The sequence below is a fragment of the Plecotus auritus genome (genome assembly GCF_963455305.1).
Source record: "Plecotus auritus genome assembly, chromosome: 8".
In the NCBI taxonomy this organism is placed as follows: Eukaryota; Metazoa; Chordata; class Mammalia; order Chiroptera; family Vespertilionidae; genus Plecotus; species Plecotus auritus.
This window is the reverse complement of record NC_137782.1, coordinates 110,580,700-110,603,398: the sequence shown is the minus strand read 5'-3', so window position 1 is coordinate 110,603,398 and position 22,699 is coordinate 110,580,700. Positions and strand designations below refer to the sequence as shown.

At 39.4% G+C, this 22,699-nt stretch overlaps 1 protein-coding gene across 3 annotated transcripts in view; it reads left to right on the top strand.

The window, feature by feature from the left end:
• Positions 1-22,699, top strand: part of VWA3B (von Willebrand factor A domain containing 3B) — a 167,338-nt gene that overhangs the window by 1,178 nt on the left and 143,461 nt on the right. For 2 of the 3 annotated variants that reach the window (XM_080684536.1, XM_080684535.1), the window contains exons 2-5: positions 4,590-4,817; positions 18,058-18,152; positions 19,202-19,452; positions 21,541-21,700. In XM_080684536.1, coding sequence (XP_080540662.1) covers positions 4,622-4,817; positions 18,058-18,152; positions 19,202-19,452; positions 21,541-21,700 — 702 coding nt within the window. In that variant the 5' untranslated portion in view covers positions 4,590-4,621. Of the gene's footprint in view, positions 1-4,589; positions 4,818-18,057; positions 18,153-19,201; positions 19,453-21,540; positions 21,701-22,699 lie in introns of those variants that run through there. The other variant, XM_080684537.1, reaches the window with a different exon arrangement.

The following is a 22,699-nucleotide window of genomic DNA, read 5'->3' as shown; positions in this document are numbered from 1 at the left end:
GCATGTGCCCTTGATTAGAATCGAACCTGGGACCATTCAGTCCACAGTCCGACGCTCTATCCACTGAGCCAAACCAGCTAGGGCAGGAAATATTAATAGAATTAATAGAATCTAAGTTGTGCATTGTGCCTCAACCTCAGGACCTATTGTCAGAAATCGTGAGGACGTCCGCAGGTGCTCACCTCAACAGCCATGGCCACCTCTTGGCTGCCCAGCATGGCAGACCCCAGCAACACGGGCTGTACACGAGGCCCTGTCCTAGTTCCTTTGGTTGGAGCCTTTGGATTGTGCCAGATTAATCTTTCTATTTCCCCCCAAATTCTGCGTTCCCATCCCTGGACTTCTTTTTTCTCTCCCCCCCGCCCCACCCCGGCCACTTCTTTCTATTTAGGAAATCCTTTCCTGTTTCGCCAAGCTTTGGCCCTTGGTATAGCACTTAGGGCAGTGCTCAAATGGAATTTGTTATTTCTTACTTCTGGGTTCCTCTTTCCCCAATTTGTAATAACCTCAGATGAAGAAATCCTGAATAATAATAGTAATAATAACAACAACATACTAATATCCAAAAAATAATGTCTCTGTTTAAACAGATGTCTATTTCCTGATCTTAGCCTTGTTTGAAAAAAATCAGGATTCTCAGCAATTCTGAGTGATCAGTTTAATTAAACTTTTAATACCCTTGCAGAGTGCCTGCTGTATATGAGGTACTGTGCTGAGGACATTCATATAGTTTGTCCCTGTAGTCATGGAACCTTCTTTCAGTCTAGAGAGGACAAATCTGAAGTGTTCAGGGCCACATTGGTGACGCGTCCAAGCAAAGGCTGCGGCTTTCCTAGGGAGAACCACAGAAGCCCACCTGGGAGGTGGGAAAGCAGGTGGGCATGTACAGGAGGGTTGCTTGCAGGTCCTTTGGCAGCATTGCTGTGGCAGGCGTCCTTGCCCTGACACAGTAACTCTTATCCCTTTTGAGTAGGTGGATCCCTTCTGTTGGAGATGCCCTTTCTTTCCTTTCTGTTTTTTTCTGGATAAGTTCCATTTTCCAGTTGTTTTCACTTCCCACAATGTGGGCATTCTCAGGCTAAAAAACCCCAAGGCAAGATCTGAATCAATGATTTCTACAGGTTCTCTGATCCAATAGTACTAACCAGATTTTTTTTTTTTAATTTTAGATTTCTTAAGTCATGTGTGTGCAGAAGGGACTGGGGCACACACCTTAAGGATTCAGTTGCCTTTTTGTTTGGAATCAAGAACATATCCCTTTGGCTCAGAAGCCTTTTTTAAATTTCCAAAATTCAGTTTAGGAGTCTTAGGATAGTTTATGTAGCTGTGTTCCTTTTTACTCTAGGGCGTGTAGCTCCCTCTAGTAAGAATATAGGAGGTGGGAGAGTATGTTTCAGGGAAGAGAAAGGTGAATTGGAAATGATGAAATAAATAATAAAAAACCTTTATACCAAGCTTCCTTTTGTTCTGTAAGAACTATTGGCCAAATGTAAATACCAGTCTTTGTTGGACAGATCCCAAAAAGAAAGTTGAAGCATATAGTCTGTGCTTTTGTTGTTTTCATGTTCTGTGGTTCTAGAGTGGAAGGAGGAGGAAACAAAACTTCATAGCTCAATATGACTGGGGTGTGAGGTAAAAAGACGCTTGGAATGAAAGTGGGTATATGAGACAAATCACATTTACCAAAGGACAATGATTTTTTTTTATTAAGGTATTATATGTGTACATATCTTACCATTGCCCCCCCCACCCCACCCCACTCTCATACATGCCCTCACCCCTCAATGTTTTGCATCCGTTGGTTACTCTTATATGCATGCAGGACAATGATTTAAGTAATTTATTTGTACATAGCTCTTTCCAATATGTCAAGTGCTTATCCATGCAGAAGGCCTGTATTGCTACATTTGCCCCTTGCAGTAGCCTGGGAGTTAGGGACCATGGGTGGTGCTACCACTGTGGAGAAGGGAAGTCACCTAATGTGATGGAATGGATGTACACAGAATTTTCATTCTCAGTTTTCCCACTCCTATACGATGTCCAAATGTTTTTGTAATATTCTCATCAAATTGAGCCCTCGTGGGAAGAAGGCAATATCTTCACCAATAATATGATTTTGTAACTTTGGAATTCAACATATCTGGACAGTACAAATTCACATAAACCTTAAAATGGATATCATTATCTTTAAAAACTTGAAAATGACAAATCAGGAAGCTTGTTGATCCTGAGCTCTCAAAATAAAGGTTACTGCTCTCTCTTCAGTGAGGACCCAGAGCCCTAAGAGAAAGCAGTCCTCCTGGAATGCACTCTGTTGGTAGGCTTGTGCCATAGCAGATGGTTAAGAAATGGCTTTGACTCCTGCTTCTGCCACTTACTGGCTGTGGGTCCTGAATAACTTCTTTAAATTCTCGAAGCTTCTGATTCCTCAAATGTAAATGGGGTGTTAACAGTATCTGACAAATATGGTTATGAAGAATTTATGATATAGCACATATAAAAAGCTCATCTCAGGGCCTGGCCAACAAATGGAAGTTACTGCAGTTTTTTTTTTTTTTTTTAATTATAATAAAGGCCACAGAACATTCTGTGTTCTAGACCCTAGAGCCAAATGATGGGTTTGAAATCTCAATTATGCATCTACTTGCTGTGAGACGATGAAGACCTTAGTTAAGCCCTTTCAGTCTTGGTTTCCTCATCTGTAAAATGGGAATAATAGTAGGGCTACCTACTTCATTAGGTTATTACAAGGATAAAATATATACTACCCAGAATATACATAAAATTGCTAATAATGACACTTCTAACCCTAGCTTGGGTCCAACTGATTTCTGTGTTTGAAATTCATGTGAGACTTTTAGGAAATACAGTTTTAAAGATGGGATAAAGTACTGTTTCCATTGTTAAAAAGTATTATAGTCCAGGGGACTCATTTATATGCATTGCACACTCTGACTGCAGAAGTAAGCAGAGCTTTCGACTCTTTCCCCCAGTTGTCAGGCCCTTCCTGAAGTTGTGGTGAGTGGGTTAAGATTGCATTACAGTTTGGTGACTCCTTTCCTCCTGTGTACATTGGCTATATTTAGGCAGGTCTATATAAGTTTAATATGTTGCATATTGCCTTGAGTCCAGTTGGTCCCAGAACAGCTGGCTGTGTGAGCCAGAATGTGTCAATTCAACTTTACAGTTTTAGAGAAGAAAACATTCAGAAGGTGAGGCCATGTATTCTGGCTGGGCTGAGCCTCGGTCTGGTTCCCACTCTCTCACTAGCTCGCAGTTGGCCGCTCCACATGCAGAGCAGTGTGTTTCCTCTCAGCATTTCATCCTCTTTACTTTCTTTGGATGCATCTATATATATAAAAGGCTAAGTGACCATTGCATCTGAAATAACCGAACGGACAACTGAACAGGCTGTGTGGGGCGACCAAACGACTGAGCAGCAGGCTGCGTGGGGTGACCAGGCCCTCAGGGAGGGCAGTTGAGGGGAACCAGACCGGCTGGGGGTGGGGGGGAGCGCAGTGAGGGGCAACCAGGTCGGCAGAGGGGGGCAGTTGGGGGTGACCATGCCGGCAAGGGGTGCAGTAAGGGGCGACCAGGCTGGTGGTGGTTGGGGGGAGTTGGGGTCGACTACACCTGCAGGGGAGGCAGTTGGGGGTGACCAGGCCAGCAGGGGGGGGGGGCAGTTAGGTGTGATCAGGCAGGCAGGCAGGTGAGCAGTTAGGAGCCAGTGGTTCTGGATTGTGAGAGGGCAGTCGGACATCCTCCGAGGGGTCCCGGATTGGAGAGGGTGCAGGCTGGGCTGAGGGTACCCCCTCCACCCTGTGCACGAATTTCGTGCACTGGTCCTCTAGTATGATTATAATTGGAATACTGATGTGTAATGAAGTTTCAGGAGTGATTATTTATTTTCCAAAATGGAAGACCTTTGTATTTTTTCTGATTATAAAAATAAATCTTGTTTTAGAAATCTTTAAATAATGCAAAAATTCAAGCAACATAGAAAAGGCAAAAGTCCCACACACTCTCACCACATAGAAAACTACTATAAGCCTTTTAACATATATCTTTCTAAATGTTTTTCTGTGTGTATATGAGTATCTACCTATGGATGTGGAATTTTATGAATATCCTTTAGCAATATATATAGATATCTTCTTTGCCAACAAATATACATCTGTATTATAATTTGTTTAAAGGTTGGAGAAGCACTAACACAGCGTTTTGTTTGTTTCTTTGTTTTTAAGAATAGTTTATTGATTTTTAGAGAGAGAGGAAGGGAGCAGAGAGGAGCATCCACGTGAGAGCATAACATCAATTGGCTGCTTCCTGCATGCCCCCCACTGGGGATCGAGCCTGAAACCTGGGCATGTGCCCTAATGAGGAATCAAACCAGCCACCTCTCAGTGCATGGGGCAATGCCCCATCAACTGAGCCACACCGTACAGGGCTGTATTATACTAGTAATTTCTAACTGGCAGATAGAATTCCACTTCATGGATGTACTGTAATTTATTTCAAACTAATCCTCTGTTGATATTAGATTGTTTCCAAGTTTTCAGGAAGTCTGAGTTTGACAATTGCCTTTACAGGAGGCCCCTGTGACTTAGATCCTAACACTGAGATGGAGATATCAAGCTCATCATCTACCATCTCTGAGCAGCAGCTTCGGAGGCAAGAGAGACTGAGCAACACCAAAACAGACGTGGCCAAGCAGAGTCTCATCTCATCCAAGGAATGGCTCCAACTGCATGGGCTAAAGAGCAACAAATTGAACTTGAAACAGATTTTGTCACAAATTGGATTTCCACACTGTGAAGGTAGAGTACTCACAGAGCAATGCTGGCTGGAAAACCCAATTAGCATGCTGCCTGAAAAACCACGGGTCTCTCAGCTTGTTTTGATCTCACTTCCTTGTGGGTAAAAAAAGCCTTGGCACCCCCAATATATGAGTATTCTGTAGATGTACATTTGTTAATCTGCATGTTAAATATTGGTAATGCTTAATTTCCTTCTTTTTTCTTTGAAAGGTGAAATATAATTTTTTTTTATATTTTATATATATTTTTTTATTTATCCCCTGGGATGTGCAAACCCCTTTCGGAGGGAGGTCAGTAGTGATGTGTAGTTTTAGGGAGAGTGTGCTGTTTTTCTGTGGTGGCCTTCCTTGTGTTGTAGTCCAATTTTTTTTCTAAATGCATTGGCTTGAATGTTGGTTATTAACTCCTGTGAGTACTGCCCTTCAGCAGTGAGTATGGCAATGTGTGAGGATAGTGGATTACATTAGCCTTATAAAATTATTTGGAAATATTTACTCCTCTGTGTTCTGATGTTGTTTGTATGTATATGATAGGCACTATTTCTTCTTTAACTGTTTGATAGAACTCAGCAGTGAAACTTATCTGAGCCTAGAGTTTTGTTTGTAGGAAAAGTTATTAAGGAATTCAATTTCTGTAGTAGACATAGAGCTATTCAGATTTTTTTGTTTCATCATGGTAATTTGGGAAGGTGTGTTTTTCAAGGAGTTTGTTCATTTTACCAGTGTGTTTTAAAAAATATATTGGCAAAACACTGTTCAAATTAACCCCTTAACATTTTTTAATGCCTGTGGAATCTGTAGTAATGTCCCCTCTTTCACTACTGATATTGATAATTTGTGTTTATCTCACTTTTTCAGGACAAGTTTTGTTAGTGGTATATCACAACGCTTTTCAAAGAACCAAATATGGGCTCTGTTGACTTTTTTTCTACTTTTTGTTTTCTATTTCATTGATATCGGCTTTGATCTTTATTATTTATTTTCTTCTACTTACTTTGAGTTGAACTTAAGGTAGAAACTTAGATAATTAATTGTAAACCTTTTTTTCTCTTCTAATGTAGTCATTGAGAGTTATAAGTATTTCCTCAAGCATTGCTTTAGTGGAATCCCACAAATCTTGATAGGTAGTGCTTTCATTATGAGTGAGTTAAAAATATTTTCTTTTTTTTTTCGTACTGTTTAATTTCCAAATGTTTTAGGACTTTTAAAGATACCTTATTTTTGTTGGATTTCTAATTTAATTGTGTTGAGTTAGAGAACATAAGATTTTAATCTTTGGAAATTTACTGAGATTTATTTTATGGCCCATCATATGTCTTGATGAATAGTTCATACACACTTGGAAAGAATGTGTATTCTGCAGTTTCTACATAATATTTATAAATTTTAATTGAGCCAAGATTGTTAATAGAATGATAGAAGTATTCTATCTTTAGTGATTTTTTTTTGGTCTAGTATATGTGTTCTTTTCCCCTTTTAGTTCTGTCAGTTTAGTTTGAAGCTCTAAATGCATATACATTGGGATTGTCATATCTTTCTGATGACATTTACTTTATTTGATGTTAATGTAATTACTACAGCTTTGTCATGCTTAGTTTTCACATGGCATGCATGTTTATAGTCTTTTACTCTCCAACTATCTGTAATCTCTATCTGTGCTTCTTTAACCTAGTCTCATGATCTCTGTCTTGTAATTATAGTGTTTGTTTTGTTGTTTTACTTTAATGTAATAATTTACATAGTTAAATTTAGGTTTCCCATTTTACTTTTTGTTTTCTGTTTGTCCCATCTTTTTTACCCATTGTTTCTCCTTTTCTGCCTTCTTTTGGGTAAACTAAATATTTTTTAGTATTTCATTTAATTCAATTTAAACTTCAATACCTTTTTGCACTATACTTTCAGTGGTTTGCGTGATTGATTGAAGCTCTTCCAGTGCTACCCCTTTATAGTCATACAGACCTCTATCTCCTAACATCCTTAACTCCTAGTGACCACCAGTCTAAAAATCAATGGAGAAATACCCTTGAGTGAGAATTTTTTTTTAAAAAAATATATTTTATTGATTTTTTACAGAGAGGAAGGGAGAGGGATAGAGAATTAGAAACATCGATGGGAGAGAAACATCGATCAGCTGCCTCCTCCACACCTCCTACTGGGGATGTGCCCGCAACCAAGGTACATGCCCTTGACGGGAGTTGAACCTGGGGCCCTTCAGTCCGCAGGCCCTTGCTCTGTCCACCAAGCCAAACTGGTTAGGGCTCGAGTGAGGATTAAAAAAAAAAAAATGTTTATATAGCCCTAACCGGTTTGGCTCAGTGGATAGAGCGTCGGCCTGCGGACTGAAGGGTCCCAGGTTTGATTCCAGTCAAGGGCATGTACCTTGGTTGTGGGCATATCCCCAGTAGGGGGTGTGCAGGAGGCAGCTGATCGATGTTTCTTTCTCATTGAGGCAGCTGATCGATATTTCTCTCTCATCAATGCTTCTAACTCTCTATCCCTCTCCCTTCCTCTCTGTAAAAAATCAATAAAATATATTTTAAAAAATGTTTATATAAATGCTATGATATCATATGTGAGCTTTTGAGATTGGCATTTTTTTCACTTAATATTATTTCTTTGAAGTCCATCCAAGTTATTGCATCTATCAGTAGTGTGTTTCTTTTTAAAAATATGTTTTTAATGATTTTAGAGAGAGAGGAAGGAAGAGGGAGAGGGAGAGAGAAACATAGTTGTGAGAGAAAAACACTGATTGGCTGCCTCGCAAGGCATCCCTACCAGGGACTGAACCTGCAATCTGGGCATGTGCCCTGACCTTGAATCGAACCAGTGACCTTTTGATACTCAGCCAAGTGAGCCACACTGGCCACAATGATAGTTTGTTTCTTTTTATTGCGGAATAGTGTTCCATGGTATGGATATACCATCATTTAACTATTCACCCATTAAAAGACATTTGAGTAGTTTCCAGTTTGGGGCTATTACAAATAAAGCTATGAACAATTGTTTACAGGTTTTTGTATAGAACATAAGCTTTCATTTTACTGGGATAAATGCCCAGGAATGCATGGGCATTAGGTTAAGTATATTGTTGTCTCAATGTTTTGTTAAGAAATGCCAAACTATTTTCCAAAATGGCTATATTACTCACATTAGTAATTATGAAAGATAGCTTTTCCTCTTTATAACAGCATTTAGTGTCAGCATCTAAAAATTTTAGCTATTCCAATAGTTGTATAGTAATATTTCGTTGTGGTTTTATTCTATAATGCCCTAATGCCTGGGTTAGTTGAACATCTTTTCATGTGCTTATTTGCTCTATATCATCTTTGGTAAAATAAATGTTTATGTCTTTTCATCATTTTCTAATTAGATTGTTTTTTAAATGTTGAATTTTGAGAGTCTATTATATATTTTAGAAATGAATCCTTTGTCACATATGTGGTCTGTAGATATATTCTCTTAGTCTTTAGCTTGTCTTTTTATCCAGAACTTCTGTTTCTCAGAACAAAAGTTTTAAATTTTGATGAAATCCCATTTGTTGACTATTTTCTTATATGGATCTTATTGAGTCTCAAAGAATTTCTACTACTTTTCCCCCTAAAAGTTTTATAGTGAACATCTTACATTTAGTTCATGATCAATTTGAGTTCATTTCTGTTTAAGATTCATTTTTTTGACCGTGGATATCTAGTTGCTCCAGGATCATTTTTAAAAAAGACTATTCTTCCTCTTTTGAATTGCTTTTGCATATTTGTTAACAATTTGTTGGTTGTACTTGTATGGGGCTATTTCTGGGTTTTCTATTTTGTTCTACACATCTGTATGTCTTTCTCTCCACTAATACCAAACAGTCTTAATTATTATAACTACATTATTACTATACTAGAGGCCCGGTGCACGAAATTCGTGCATGGTGGGATGTATGTGCCTCAGCCCAGCCTGCACCCTCTCCAATCTGGGACCCCTCAAGGGATGTCCGACTGCCCATTTAGGCCCAATTCTAGGGATCAGGCCTAAACAGGCAGTCGGACATCCCTCTCACAATCCAGGACTGCTGGCTCCCAAACGCTCGCCTGCCTGCCTGCCTGATTGCCCCTAATTGCTTCTGCCTGCCAGCCTGATCACCCCCTAACCACTCCCCTGCCAGCCTGATTGATGCCTAACTGCTTGCCTGCCGGCCCGATTGACCCTAACTGCCTCCTCTGCCTGCCCCGTCAGCCCTGACTGCCCTCCCCTGCTGGCCTGGTTTCCCCCAACTGCCCTCCCCTGCCAGCCTGGTCGCCCCTAACTGTCCTCCTTGCAGGCCTGGTCATCCCCAATTGCCCTCCCCTGCTGGCCCAGTCACCCCTAACTTCCCTCCCTTGCCAGCCTGGTTGCCCCTAACTGCTCTCCCCTGCTGGCCTGATTGTCCCTAACTGCCCTCCCTTGCCAGCCTGGTTGCTCCTAACTGCCCTCCCCTGCCGGCCTTGTCACCCCCAACTGCCCTCCCCTGCAAGCCTGGTCCCTCCCAACTGCCCTCCCCTGCTGGCCTGATCACCCACAACTGCCCTCCCCTGCCGGCCATCTTGTGGCGGCCATGTTGCATCTTGTGTGTTGGAATGATGGTCAATTTGCATATTATCTCTTTATTATATAGGATATAATGTCTTGAAATTGGATAGACTGATTCCTTCTACTTTATTCTTTTTCAAATTGTTCCTTTATCTTTTCATATAAATTTTAGATAACCATGTCTATGTCTACAAAAAGATTGCTGGGATTTTGATAGGAATTGGATTAAATCTGTATTTTAACTTAAGGAGAATTGATATCTTAGACCCGAATATCTTTCCATTTATGTATGTCTTTTGATTTCCTTCATTCAGGTGTTTTGTATTTTTGGTATATGTCCTACACATGTTTTGTTAGATTTGTACTAAATATTTCATTTTCTGAGCAATTATAAGTGATACTGTATTTAAAATTTTTATTTCCATATGCTTATTGCTAGTATATACAGAAATATTCTTGATATTTTTGTATGTTCCTCTTCTATCCTGTGAGCTTACCTAACTTATTAATACTAAGAGGGTATTTTTGTTTTGTTTTGTTTTTTGCTGCTGTAGTTGACTCCTTCAGATTTCTATGTAGACCATGATGTCATCTCCAAATAGGAAAAGTTTCATTCTTCATTTCCGATCTCTATGTCTTGCATTTTCTTCTCTTGCCTTGTGCTGGCTAGAGCTTCTAGAACTGTGTTGAATAGCAGTAGTGAAGGCGGACATCCTTACCTCACTTCAGATCTTAGGGGAAAGCTTTCAGTCTTTCACCATTAGCTATTTGTTAGCAGTAGGTTTAAAAAAAATAAAGTTGAGGAAGGTCCCCTACATTCCTAGTTTTCTGAGAGTTTTTATCATGAATGCTTGCTGAATTTTGTCAATTGAAAGGATCTTTTGATTTTTCTCCCCTGGGCTGTTAATATGGTTGGTTATATTGACTGGTTTTTGAATATTGAATCAGCCTTGTATCTTGGGATAAACACCACTTGGTCATGTTGCATAATTGTTTATATTGCTGAATTCTATTTGCTGGTATTGTGTTAAGGGTTTTTACACCTGTATTCATGGCAGATATTGGTCTTGAGTTTTCTCTTCTTATACTGCCTTTGGGTGGTTTTGGTATCAGGGTGATACTGGCTTCATAGAATGGGTTGGGAAGTGTTTCCTTGTCTTTTATTTTCTGGAAAATATTGTGTAGAATGTTAATTCTTCTTTATATGCTCAGTAGAATTCTTGAGGGAACCTACTCAAACCTGGGGATTTCTTCTGGAGAAGTTTTGAATTACAAGTTCATTTCCTTAATGGATATGGGGCTATTCATATGATGTATTTCATATTGAGTGAGTTATAGTAGTTTTTGTTTTGAGGCATTGATTCATTTCATCTAAGTTGTTTAATTTATGTGTGTCAAATTGTTTGTGGTATTGCATTATTCTTTTCATGTTTGCAGGGTCATTAGTAATATTCCTTGTTTCATACCTGATATCAGTAATTCATGTTCTCTCTCTCTCTCCTCTCTCTCTCTCTCTCTCTCTCTCTCTCTCTCTCTCTCTCTCTCTCTCTCTCTCCCATCTCTTCTCTGTCTTCTCTCTCTTATTAATCCTTGTTTGAGGATATTTCCCCACTGATTTTTAGAGAGAGTGGAAGGGGGGGGAGAGACACAGAGACACATAGATCGGTTGCCTCCCGCACGCTCTCTGACCAGGGCCGTGGGGGATTGAGCCTGCAAATGAAATATGTGCTCTTGACCATATCAAACCCAGGAACCTTCAGTCCTCTGGCCGATACCCTATCCACTTAGCCAAACCAGCCAGGGCCATGTATCTTTGTCCATCTTGCTAGAGGTTTGCCAATTTTTTTGATTGTATTAAAATACCAGGTTTTTTTCTTTGATTTTTCTCTCTTGTTTTTATGTTCAATTTCATTGATTTCTGCCTTGATCTTGATTACTTCCTTCTGTTTTCTTTGGATTTATTTTTCTCTTCTTTTTGTAGGTGGGAGTTTAGATTATTGATTTGAGACTTTTCATCTCATTTTATGTGTTAGAAATAAAGTGAGTCCCCCAAGTCAGGGGTCCTTGTAGAACACAAAACACACTCAGGAGCCAGGCAGCAAGGCAGACATCTTTACTTCTACGTAGAAGGGTGTGTACACATGGTCTGGAAGCACGTGCACACTGAACAGGTGTGCTGTTCAGGTTTATAATCCCTGATGCACATGACCTGTCCTTTACTCTTGACTGGAGCTCAGGCGCACAGTCTTTCGTGATTGGCTAATTCAAAGGGCCGGACTATAGTTTAAAAAAAAAACTATGAACATATTCCTATGCGCACTGTGGGCCCGGGACAAGTCGGCTGCTAAGCAGGACAGGCAGCGGCACCTGGTGGGCCAGATAAATGTCCTCGGCGGGCCGCATGTGGCCCACGGGCCGTAGTTTGAGGACCTCTGAATTAAACTGTTCTTTGACAGAAAAGATGACTTGTTTATTCTCACATTATGTAAGCATTTATTTTTAATATATTTTTATTGACTTTTTACAGAGAGGAAGGGAGAGGGATAGAGCGTTAGAAACATCAATGAGAGAGAAACATCGATCAGCTGCCTCCTGCACGCCCCCTACTGGGGATTGAGCCTGCAACCAAGGTACATGCCCTTGACCGGAACCCGGGACCTTTTAGTCCACACCTGACGCTCTATCCACTGAGCCAAACCAGTCAGGGCTATGTGAGGATTTAGTGCTATAAATTTTCCTTTTGGCATGCTTGAGTTGTACCCCTCAAAATTTATATGTTGTATTATCATTTTTACTCAGTTTAAAGTATTTTTACTTCTGCTGAGACTTCCTCTCTGACCCATGGATTTTTTTTAAGCATGTTATTTAGTTTCCAAAAGCTTGGAGAGTTTCCTGTTACCTTCTTGATTTCTAGTTTATTTCCATTGTGGACAGAGCACTTAAGTGTTTGGTTTTAGTTATTTTAAATTTTTTGAAGTTTTTTTAATAGCCATGGATATGATTTATCCTGGTATATATTCTGTAGGTACTTGAAAATAATATATATTCTTCTGCTGTTGTATAGTTTTCTACAAATGTCGATTAGATCCTGCTTATTGATGGTGTTGTTGAGTATCCTTCTTAATTTTCTGTGTAGTTCTATCAATTGAAATATCCAACTATTGTGGATTTGTCTATTTCTCCTCAGTTTAATCAGTTTTTGCTTTATATATTTTACAGTTTGTTGTTTGGAGTATATATACTTAGGATTGCTGTGTCTTCCTGGTGGATTGACACTTTGATCATTATATAATGTCTTGCTCTGTCCCTAGTAATATTTTTTGCTCTGTAGTTTACTTTTCTGATATTAATATAGCCACTGCTTTCTTTTTATTAATACTTATATGATTTGTATTTTTACTTTGTATATACATCATATTTGAAGCAAGTTTCTTAAAGATAGCCTATTGTTGGGTCATTTAAAAAATCCTCTTTGCCAGTCTCTTTTAATTGTTGTATTTAGACAATTTACATTGAATGTAATTTTTGCTGTTAGGCCTTGTGTACTATTTTTTTTAATGTTTTCCATTTATTTTCTTTTTCCTACCTTTGGCTTACTTAAACATTTTTTAGAATTTCCTGTGTTTATTTATTTATAGTATTTTTAAAGTATATCTCTTCCTACAGCATTTTTAGTGGTTGTGCTTGGTATTACCTTATAAATACATAAATTATCAAAATCTACTGGTGTCAACATTTTACTAGTTTGATTGAAGAATATAAACTATATTTCCCTTTATGTATCTTTACTCTCCCCATTTATAATATAATTTATTATTTTCTTTTCATACTTTGGGAATAACATTAGACTCTGCTATAATTTTTGATTCAACAATCAAACAATTTAGAAAACTTGAGAAGGGCTATTGTATTTATCTATATTTATGCTTACTATATTCATCCTGATGTTTCAAGTTCCTTTTTTTATTATTTCCTTTCTGTTTATAGAATTTCCTATATTCTCTTTTTAAAAGTAGTTCTGTTAGTAACAAACCTTTTTAGTTTCTTGTCTGATAATGTCTTTACTTCTCCATCATTCCTGAAGAATAATCTCTCCATATGTAAGGTTTAGGGTTGACAGTTCTATTATTTTAGCACTTAGAAAACATTGTGCCACTTCCTTCTGGCCTCCATGATTTCCATGAGAAAGCCATTTTCATTAGAATAGGTTACCTACTGCTAGTATGTAAATGTTTTTTCTGATATTTCTTTATTCAATTCATCACATTTCCTTTATATACTTTCATATTATACCCTTCTTTTTAATGTAAGAATTTTGTATATTTTATATCTATTGATAATTACCATATTGGAAGTTAAGACTAAAAACTTTTAAAAATATTTATTAATTAATTTAAAAGTAACAAACCCAACATAACATTTTTAAGAAAAATAAGTATATTTTCTAAACAAAAATTTTAGTAAGGGTGGCATTGTTTTACATTTAAAAAAATCTTTTTAATGTCTGTCCCAGTAGAAAATACTTAAATTCTCATTTCTACTTTTTAAAATAACAACTTTATCGAGATGTAATTCACATACTATACCATTCACCCATTTAAAGTGTACAATTCAGCATTAAATTTTAAAATATTTTTATTTTCTTTATTGATTAAGATATTACATATGTGTCCTTATCCCCCCATTGCGTCCCCTCCCCCCCCACACCCTCGCTCATGCCGTCACCCCCCTGGTGTCTGTGTCCATTGGTTATGTTCATATGCATGCATACAAGTCCTTTGATTGATCTCTCCCCCTTACCTCCACCCTCCCCTGCATTGCCTCTGAGGTTTGATGATCTGATCCATGCTTCTCTGTCTCTGGATCTGTTTTTGTTCATCAGTTTATGTTGTTCATTATATTCCACAAATGAGTGAGATCATGTGATATTTATCTTGCTCCACCTGACTTATTTCGCTTAGCATAATGCTCTCCAGGTCCATCCATGCTGTTGCAAATGGTAGGACTTCCTTCCTTTTTACAGCAGCGTATTATTCCATTGTGTAGATGTACCACAGTTTTTTAATCCACTCATCTACAGATGGGCACTTAGGCTGTTTCCAAATCTTAGCTATGGTGAATTGTGCTACTATGAACGTAGGGATGCCTATATCCTTTCTGATTGGTGTTTCTAGTTTTTTGGGATATATTCTTTTGAAGTGGGATCACTGGGTCAAATGGGAGTTCCATTTTTAGTTTTTGAGGAAACTCCATGCTGTTCTCCACAGTGGCTGCACCAGTCTGCATTCCCACCAGCAGTGCACGAGGGTTCCTTTTTCTCCACATCCTCGCCAGCACTTGTCATTTGTTGATTTGTTGATGATAGCCATTCTGACAGGTGTGAGATGGTATCTCATTGTCGTTTTGATTTGCATCTCTCGGATGATTAGTGACTTTGAGCATGTTTTCATATGTCTCTTGGCCTTCTGTATGTCCTCTTTCAAAAAGTATCTATTTAAGTTCATTGCCCATTTTTTGATTGAGTTATTTATCTTCCTTTTGTTAAGTTGTATGAGTTCCCTGTAAATGTTGGAGATTAAACCCTTATCAGAGATAACATTGGCGAATATGTTCTCTCATGCTTTCTTGTTGTTTTGTTGATGGTTTCTTTTGCTGTGCAGAAGCTTTTTATTTTTATGTAGTCCCATTTGTTTATTTTCTCTTTAGTTTCCATTGCCCTAGGAGCCGTATCAGTGAAGATATTGCTTTGGTATATTCATCATTTTTAATATATTCATAGGTATGGGCCACTATAACAACAGTCAACTTTAGAAAATTTTCATCATCTTAGAAAGAAACCCAGTACTCCTTATCTACCCAACCTATCCCTCAACTGCCAACCCGAAGCAATCTACTTTATGTCTATAGATTTGCTTGTTCTGGATAGTTCATATAAATGGAATCATATAATGTGGTCTTTTGTGATTGGCTTCTTTCACTTAACATAATGTTTTTAAGACTTATCAATGTTATAGCATGAATTGGTACTTTCTTCCTTTTTATGGCCAAATAATATAAGGAGATGAATGGTATGGATATATCACAGTTGATCCATTCATCAGTTGATGCATGGAGAGCTGATTCTTATTTTAGCAGGTCGTTAACTTGGTTGGACTCAAACTACAAACTCTGTCCTCCCTGTGAAAAGCTCACCAATTGTCTTCTTCCAAGGATTATGCCAATCTAGTTTCTGCCTGTTCTTGATTGCTCTCTAGTACCTTCAAGTATCTATTTTTACATTTTTTTCTCTGTGAGGATTTGCCTATAAAATTCATCATTGCTAGATGCAGAATTCACAATGCCTCACATTTTAATTAGCAATTGCAGTTTATACAGTCTCCCATAGGCTCATCTCCTTCAATCCCCCCAAAACAGTACTCTTTCTTCATCCCAGGTATATGTCTTAAGTAAAGAGAGAATATTGCAGGTGATTTGAAGTTGCTCTATCTGTGTCAGTTAAGAAATTGAACTCTTGAAAACAGAGATTTTAGAGTTTGAGAGGTTTGAGTGTTGACAATGTAAGAAATGTCAAACCTGTAGAGAATATTTATGAGTTTATTAGCCAAATTGATGACAATTTCTTGGCAGCAAAATCTCAACGGATTGAGAAAATGCTACAGATAATAGCCACTTTACAGCGTATTTTATTTATTACTAGAGGCCTGGTGCACGAATTCATGCATGGATGGGGTCCCTCCCAGCCTATCAGGGCCGGCCAGATGAGGGGAGGGACTGCGGGATGTTGGCCGGCTGCAGGAGGTTGGCTGTGGGAGCGCACTGACCACCTGGTGGTCAGTGTGTATCGTAGCTACTGGCTGGTCATCCAGTCGTGCTGTCGTAACGATAGCTGAGGCTTTTATATATAGAGATTATTATTATTATTATTATTTCCTTTTTTACAAATTCCTTTAATAACTACGTTCTTTCGTTTTTATTTTTAAAATTCTCACTAAAGGTATTTTTCCATAGATTTTTAGAGAGAGTGGAAGAGAGAGGGAAAGACTGAGAGAAACATCGATGTTAGAGAAACACATTGATTGGTTGCCTCCTGCATGTGTTCCAACCAGGGCCTAGGCCAGGGAGGAGCCTGCAACTGAGGTACATACCCTTGACTGGAATCGAACCTGGGACCCTTCGGTCCATAGGCTGACACTCTATCCACTCAGCCAAACTGGCTAGCTACAGCTTATTTTATATATTACAATCAAAGAAGGAGATGTAAGTACATTGTTGGTACATTAAGGAGGCAGGAGAAAGCAATGTGGGAAATCTCTGAGATGGATAAAAAGTAAAATGGAGAGATGCATACTTTTTTTGCATGGTGGGTATAGGATAGTTAACATTAATAGCACATGGAGATGGTATTTAGGCAGCAAGGTAACAATAAGAAATTCCGTGGTCCCTTCTCTAGTTGGAGATTGTACCCTGAGGGGTTTGGAAAAAAGGGGATTACTCTGACATTCTAAAGGTATGCTATTATAGATGTAAAAAGACAGTAGACAGTCTCAGTTAAGGTAAAGATTGACATTTGTCAAGGAAAATACTAACCTAGGACGTGACTACTCACCACCACTCGCTTTTAGTTAGAAACTTTTAATTTCAGAGCATCCTATGTGGTTACTTTCGGTCTCTGAGTTTGTAGGCCCTCTATGCAGGCCTTCCCTGAGCTTGTCAGGTTTAATATGTGGTCCCTTTTTTGTCCACATGATTGAAATTATTGCTGATGGAATTGAATACTTAATTCTTTACTCTTTACTATTATGAACATTGAGCTGCAAGTCTTGTAAATTTTATCACCCCTGATGATTTGGGACCAAGCCTGGCCAGGGAGGCTGTAAAATTCAGCCTTGCCCTTTCTGCCTTTCCAAAGTAGGCTGATATCCTGCCTCCCTAGAAAGGCAGAGAATAGGACATACTAGGCCTAAGAGTACCACCATTCTTCTTCTATCATTGGAACTTAACAACGACAATAAAATAATCATCACAATAAAAGAACATCTCTGGGAAGCCTTGCCTCATCTTCTGTCCTGCCAACTGAGTCCTTGAATCCTTTCTGTAGCCTTCTGTTCCATGAAGGATAAAATGTTTTAGGCAGCATTGTATTCCCATTCCGTGAGCACCGTGTGTATCACGTGGTGGGTGCTCAATATGTGTTTGTGCAACAGATAGTGAACAGTTGAGCACATAATCTGAGAAAATCTTGTGGTTTTGAATTCTGTGTGAGTATTCTGAATCTATTACCTGCTTGCTTCATTCACTCATCTATTCATGAACCGCCACTTGAGAGAACAATAGACAATAACTGAGTTTTAACTTTTAAAATTCTGAAAACAAGTCCAAGTCCTGAATAAAAGTTTTGAAAAATTAAACATAATTTCTGTTTTCTTGTTGACCTCTGACTTAATCATACTGGACAAACAAACCAGGAAACCAAGAAGCAAATCCTGTTTTCCTCCTCATTCGTTCATGCATTAAAGTATTCCCATGTCATAAGCAGTTACATTTTAGCACCTAGAAGTACTTCAGAATGCAAAGCATCAGAGAGTGTTGCTGTCATTGGGGATCTGAATGGTGTCAGAGAAAAGTATTTTGGAATAAAAATAAGGGTTGTTAATGTACCATTTTGATGGTTGTTTTTTATAAAAATGCAGATTATGTGACTTCTCTGGGGAGATTTGTGGCTTCCCGGTATGCCGACGGGCTATTTCCACGGGTCTACAGAGCAGAAGATGGCACAGCATACAATGTAAGTGGGAATTCCCTCAAGGGACAGGCCCTGTGATCCCTGCTGAGGTCTGGAGTGGCCCATGCAGAGTGGCTTACTGCTTCCAGTGATGCTGGAGCTAGAGGAATAAGTTTGAGGGACAAGGGGATGGGGAAGGAAAGGAGTTTAAGTCAGACGGGACAGTGTAAGCCAAGGCATGAAAATGTGGGATTACATGGTATGTTCAAAAGACAATGTAGGTATTTGGGAGTGTTCTGAGGGTTGTTGAAGTTTTTAATGGTACCAGATCTTTATAATTTTGATTCTTAACAGAATAAGTATAATTCTTTCTTATTTCTTTCCCATGTCTCCTACCACCTTACACCCTGAAAGGCTTTGCACGACTGTGCCTGGTCTCTGTGGATGATGGTTTATTTGTGTGTGCAAGAAGTGGCCCACAAGCCTCTGTCACCTTTCAATGACAGCCCATCAGGTGTGGTGGCAGCTGTAGGTGACCAAATGATCCAGATGCAGGGGAGCTTGGACTGATAGAGGATGCAGGACAGAGGTCTGAGCAGGAGGGTAGTCACTGGCGCAGCATCCTTGGAGGAAGCCGGCAGGTGTGCTCGCGTGGTTAGAAGCATTTTCAGAAATATTTTTGGCATGTTGTCGTTAGGAAAACTTTTTAGTGAGGCTTATAAAAATAAGCTTATCTCTTTTTTTCCTCCTTAATTTCTTAAAAGTTTCCCTGGAAATTTTCTGATAATGATTATTCTGTAACTGTAAAGATAAAACATGATCTAGAAATAGATTTTTTAAAAGAATAATAACACATGATCATCTTTTCTCCTGTGGGGAATCAGCCACAGGTTTTTAGCTGCCAGACTAGAACACTTCCTTTTGGATTATGTGGGGTTTGGAGGTCATCTACAAAATTGTTATTAATGCAGTTCTTGACAGTAGAGGCCTTGACTCAGTGGGCCTGGTTATTCCTGGCTGCACTGTGGTTCAGGTGACTTATTTTGGTATCCTATTTATTTATTTATTTAATAATTTATTATTTTATTAATAATTTATTTAATTTCATTAAGCTAACAGCTAAATCAGAACTGATCTATCAATTTGTGGAACATTTAAAACAAGCGGTGGAGAGCTATGAGCAGCGGATAAACTGGCTCACCAGCAAAAGCCGGCAGATTTTTGGTGTCATCTTGGAACAGAGCATCACCATAGTGCTGGATTTTGGTGACATGCGGGAGGAGGAGCTCAGTCTGTGCCAAGACGCTCTAATAATGGTCCTCGAGGATCAGGTGGCTCACATAGCCAAGTTCAATATCATATGGTGAGTTTCCCAAGGGCACAGGATACTTCAGTGAAACTTCATAGGCAATTTTCATTTATTTGGAGTTAAGTAGCATAACTAACACAGTTAGCTCTATTGGGGGTGGGGGTGGGGGAGGATGTAATTTTGTAATTTCCTAGAACAGTGGTTGGCAAACTGCGGCTCGCGAGCCACGGTTTGCCGCTCTGTTGACTAATGAGTTTGCCGACCACTGTCCTAGAATATAGAATTCCAGCAGAAAACGCACAGTGAATATCTCAGAAAACTTTTATCTGCTTTGCACTTGGTATTTTAGTTTTCAAATTAGGAGAGATTTAGAAACACACTTTTCTTCAATGCATGGCAAGATGAAAAAATATAAGAATATGGATTATATTGAGTAAAAATCCCTTCACTCATTTTAGATTTTAGCTTGGATAGTGGATTTAAACCCATCACAAATTTCACTGGTTTTCAGACTGAGCTTGCAACTCAAGTTGACCTCTCCATAAGTTCCCCCCCCCGAATCAGAACAACAGGTGGTTGGCTTTATAGAATCTCCCATATTTCAGGGTTTTTTCAATCAATCATTCATGGACTCTTGGATTTGAGAGGATTTGGACAGTGGGCCAACTTCCCATGTGAAACAGTGGCTGCACCTCCCTGACAAGAAGCACCTGGAAGGAGGCCATCTACCTGAGTTTTTCTTTTCTTTTTTAATTGAACTTATTGGGACAACATTGGTTAATAAACTGAGTTTTTCTTTTTTAAAAATAAAATATTTTTAGCTAAATAGATGACATCTTTGGGGATGCTGCCAAATTGTATCCTATCCAATGTTCCTGTTCCTGTCTCAGATATATTGAAGGAAATAAGTGCTTAAGTCTACCACACTTTAGCTTTCTTGGAAATGTTCTAGCATATGTGCCACGCGGCCAGATTCTCTACTGGGAAGGCCGCACAAGTGGCACACGTGTGCGGCAGCCTCTGTCTCTGGAGGTGGGCTCCGAGAAACAACTCAGGATGGTTCATTGAGGCCATGTTTCACATCATTCTTATAATCATAAACTCATATGATTCATATAGTTCGCTGAACTATAAACATGGAGATAAATACATTCAAATGGCTGTTTTTGAAATCAAAATTATTTAATAAATTTAAAAGACTTATGCTCTGTTGAACTCAGAACAATACTATCTTTTTTTTATAAAGTATGTTTTTATTGTTTTGTTGTTTTTAGAGAGAGAAGGAAAGGGAGAGATAGAAACATCAATGAGAGAGAAACATTAACATCGATTGGCTTTCTCCTGTACGCCCCCTACTGGGGATTGAGCCCTAACTGGGAATTGAACCGGTGACTTCCTGATGCATATAGGTCAATGCTCAACCACCGAGCAACCAGTCAGGCAGAACAAAACTATTTTTAATCCAAAAATACCACTAATGGGATTCTTTCAGAACAATGAAAACAATGTAATAAAAGAACCAGAATTTTATAGTAATACAATTGTTGTTTATTTGCAAGTCTTAATGCTGTGAATCCTTATAAATTTACTAGCAATAGAAAACAGTTCATATAAATCTGCCTGTTTATGAAAATAACTTCCTCAGTAATTTTTTAAAATATATTTTTATTGATTTCAGAGAGGAAGGGAGAGGGAGAGAGAGATAGAAACATCAATGATGAGAATCATTGATTGGCTGCCTCCTGCACACCCCCTCCTGGGGATCGAGCCTGCAACCTGGGCATGTGCCCTTGACCAGAATCGAACCCGGGACCCTTCAGTCCATAGGCCGACGCTCTATCCACTGAGCCAAACCGGCTAGGGCACTTCCTCAATAATTCAAATGTACTTTATAATGTTTGAAATTCTCTGTTCTCCATAAACATTATTTTTCCAAGTCATTGCAGCTGATGGAAGGTAATGGGCTTTGGAAACCGGTCTCAGAACCACCGGTTTTGTTGGTATCTTTCAGAAGGCTGGGAGCTGCTTTTCTTTCTCTCAGTGCTAATGTGAAGTGGCTTATTGCTCAGGACTGTGAGAGTGAGGGCTGACAGCTGTTGTTGTTGACCACTGCCGGTGACAGCCCCATGTGATTCCTTTCAGGGCGTCTCGAGAGCCTGTGAAATGGCAGGAGAATGCTGCTCCTGTGACGGAACAATCCATAGCTGCCGCCATCAGTTGGCTTGAGAAACTGACCTTCGAGCAGGCTCTGAGCCAGGCTAGCCTCCTGGATGCTCTGCAGGAAGCTGGGAAAGACAGAACTGTAAGTGTGTATCCAGGGCTGGCCCCAGGTCACAAAGGTGGCTTCAAGCTTATGTCTCACACTCAGTATCCTCCTACTGCCATTCAGCCGATCTGGGTCCCTTCCCAGGGGCATCTCACAGGGGTTGCCTCATTGGCATTGAAGAGCCCCATAAGCCTTAATCCTATTCTCCTCTGAACTTGGAACCAAGTGAGACAGAGTGACAAGCCCCAGACAGGGATCAGAATCACAACTTTGGTGATGGCAGAGCTGGACCAACCAAAATGAGACTCCCTAACACCTATCCTCTTGGATCCCCTGGTGGGGTGATTGGGGTCGACCCTCATTTAGCCACTGCCAGGAGTGCCACATGCTGCTCAGAGCCACTGAGCATCGGGGAAGGACAGGGTGTTGGGCCCTGGTTCTGCATCTCTAACACTTTAATTCCACTCTTGTTCTCCTGACAATTAGATGAATCAGGCAATTCTTATGGGAGGAGAGGTTGGAAGAGTCCTCATAGCACCCTTTGGATGAGGAAGTAGGGCTTCCCCCACGTCCATGTTCTGAAGCTTTCCCACTTCCCCTTCTCACAAATGGGTCTGTCATGTGCTTTCCAAGGTGATGTACATCCATGCCAATGATTCATCCATTTTCAAATGTGAATGTATTCACATATATACATTTTGATAGTGACCTTTGGAAATAAAGATTTATCTGGAAGAAGTGATTAATGGTGGTGTTTTATGTGTCTTTTAGCCACAAGGATTGTGTGTTTTTGTGAGTGACTCTAATGGTGGGACTGTCAAGGGTTGTGGCAAGCCAGAGAGGAAGTCCTCTGGGCAGGTGGGTCCTTTGACCTGCCTTAACTCCCTGCGTGGGGGTGGGTCCCCATTCCTTTGAGATACAGCTACTTAATTAATACATATTAATTAATATTAATATTTAATTGCTTTCCCAATCCTGGAAGCTGGGGAATTCTATAGATTTCAAGCTTTATTCTGCTGCATTAAGAAGTCCTTT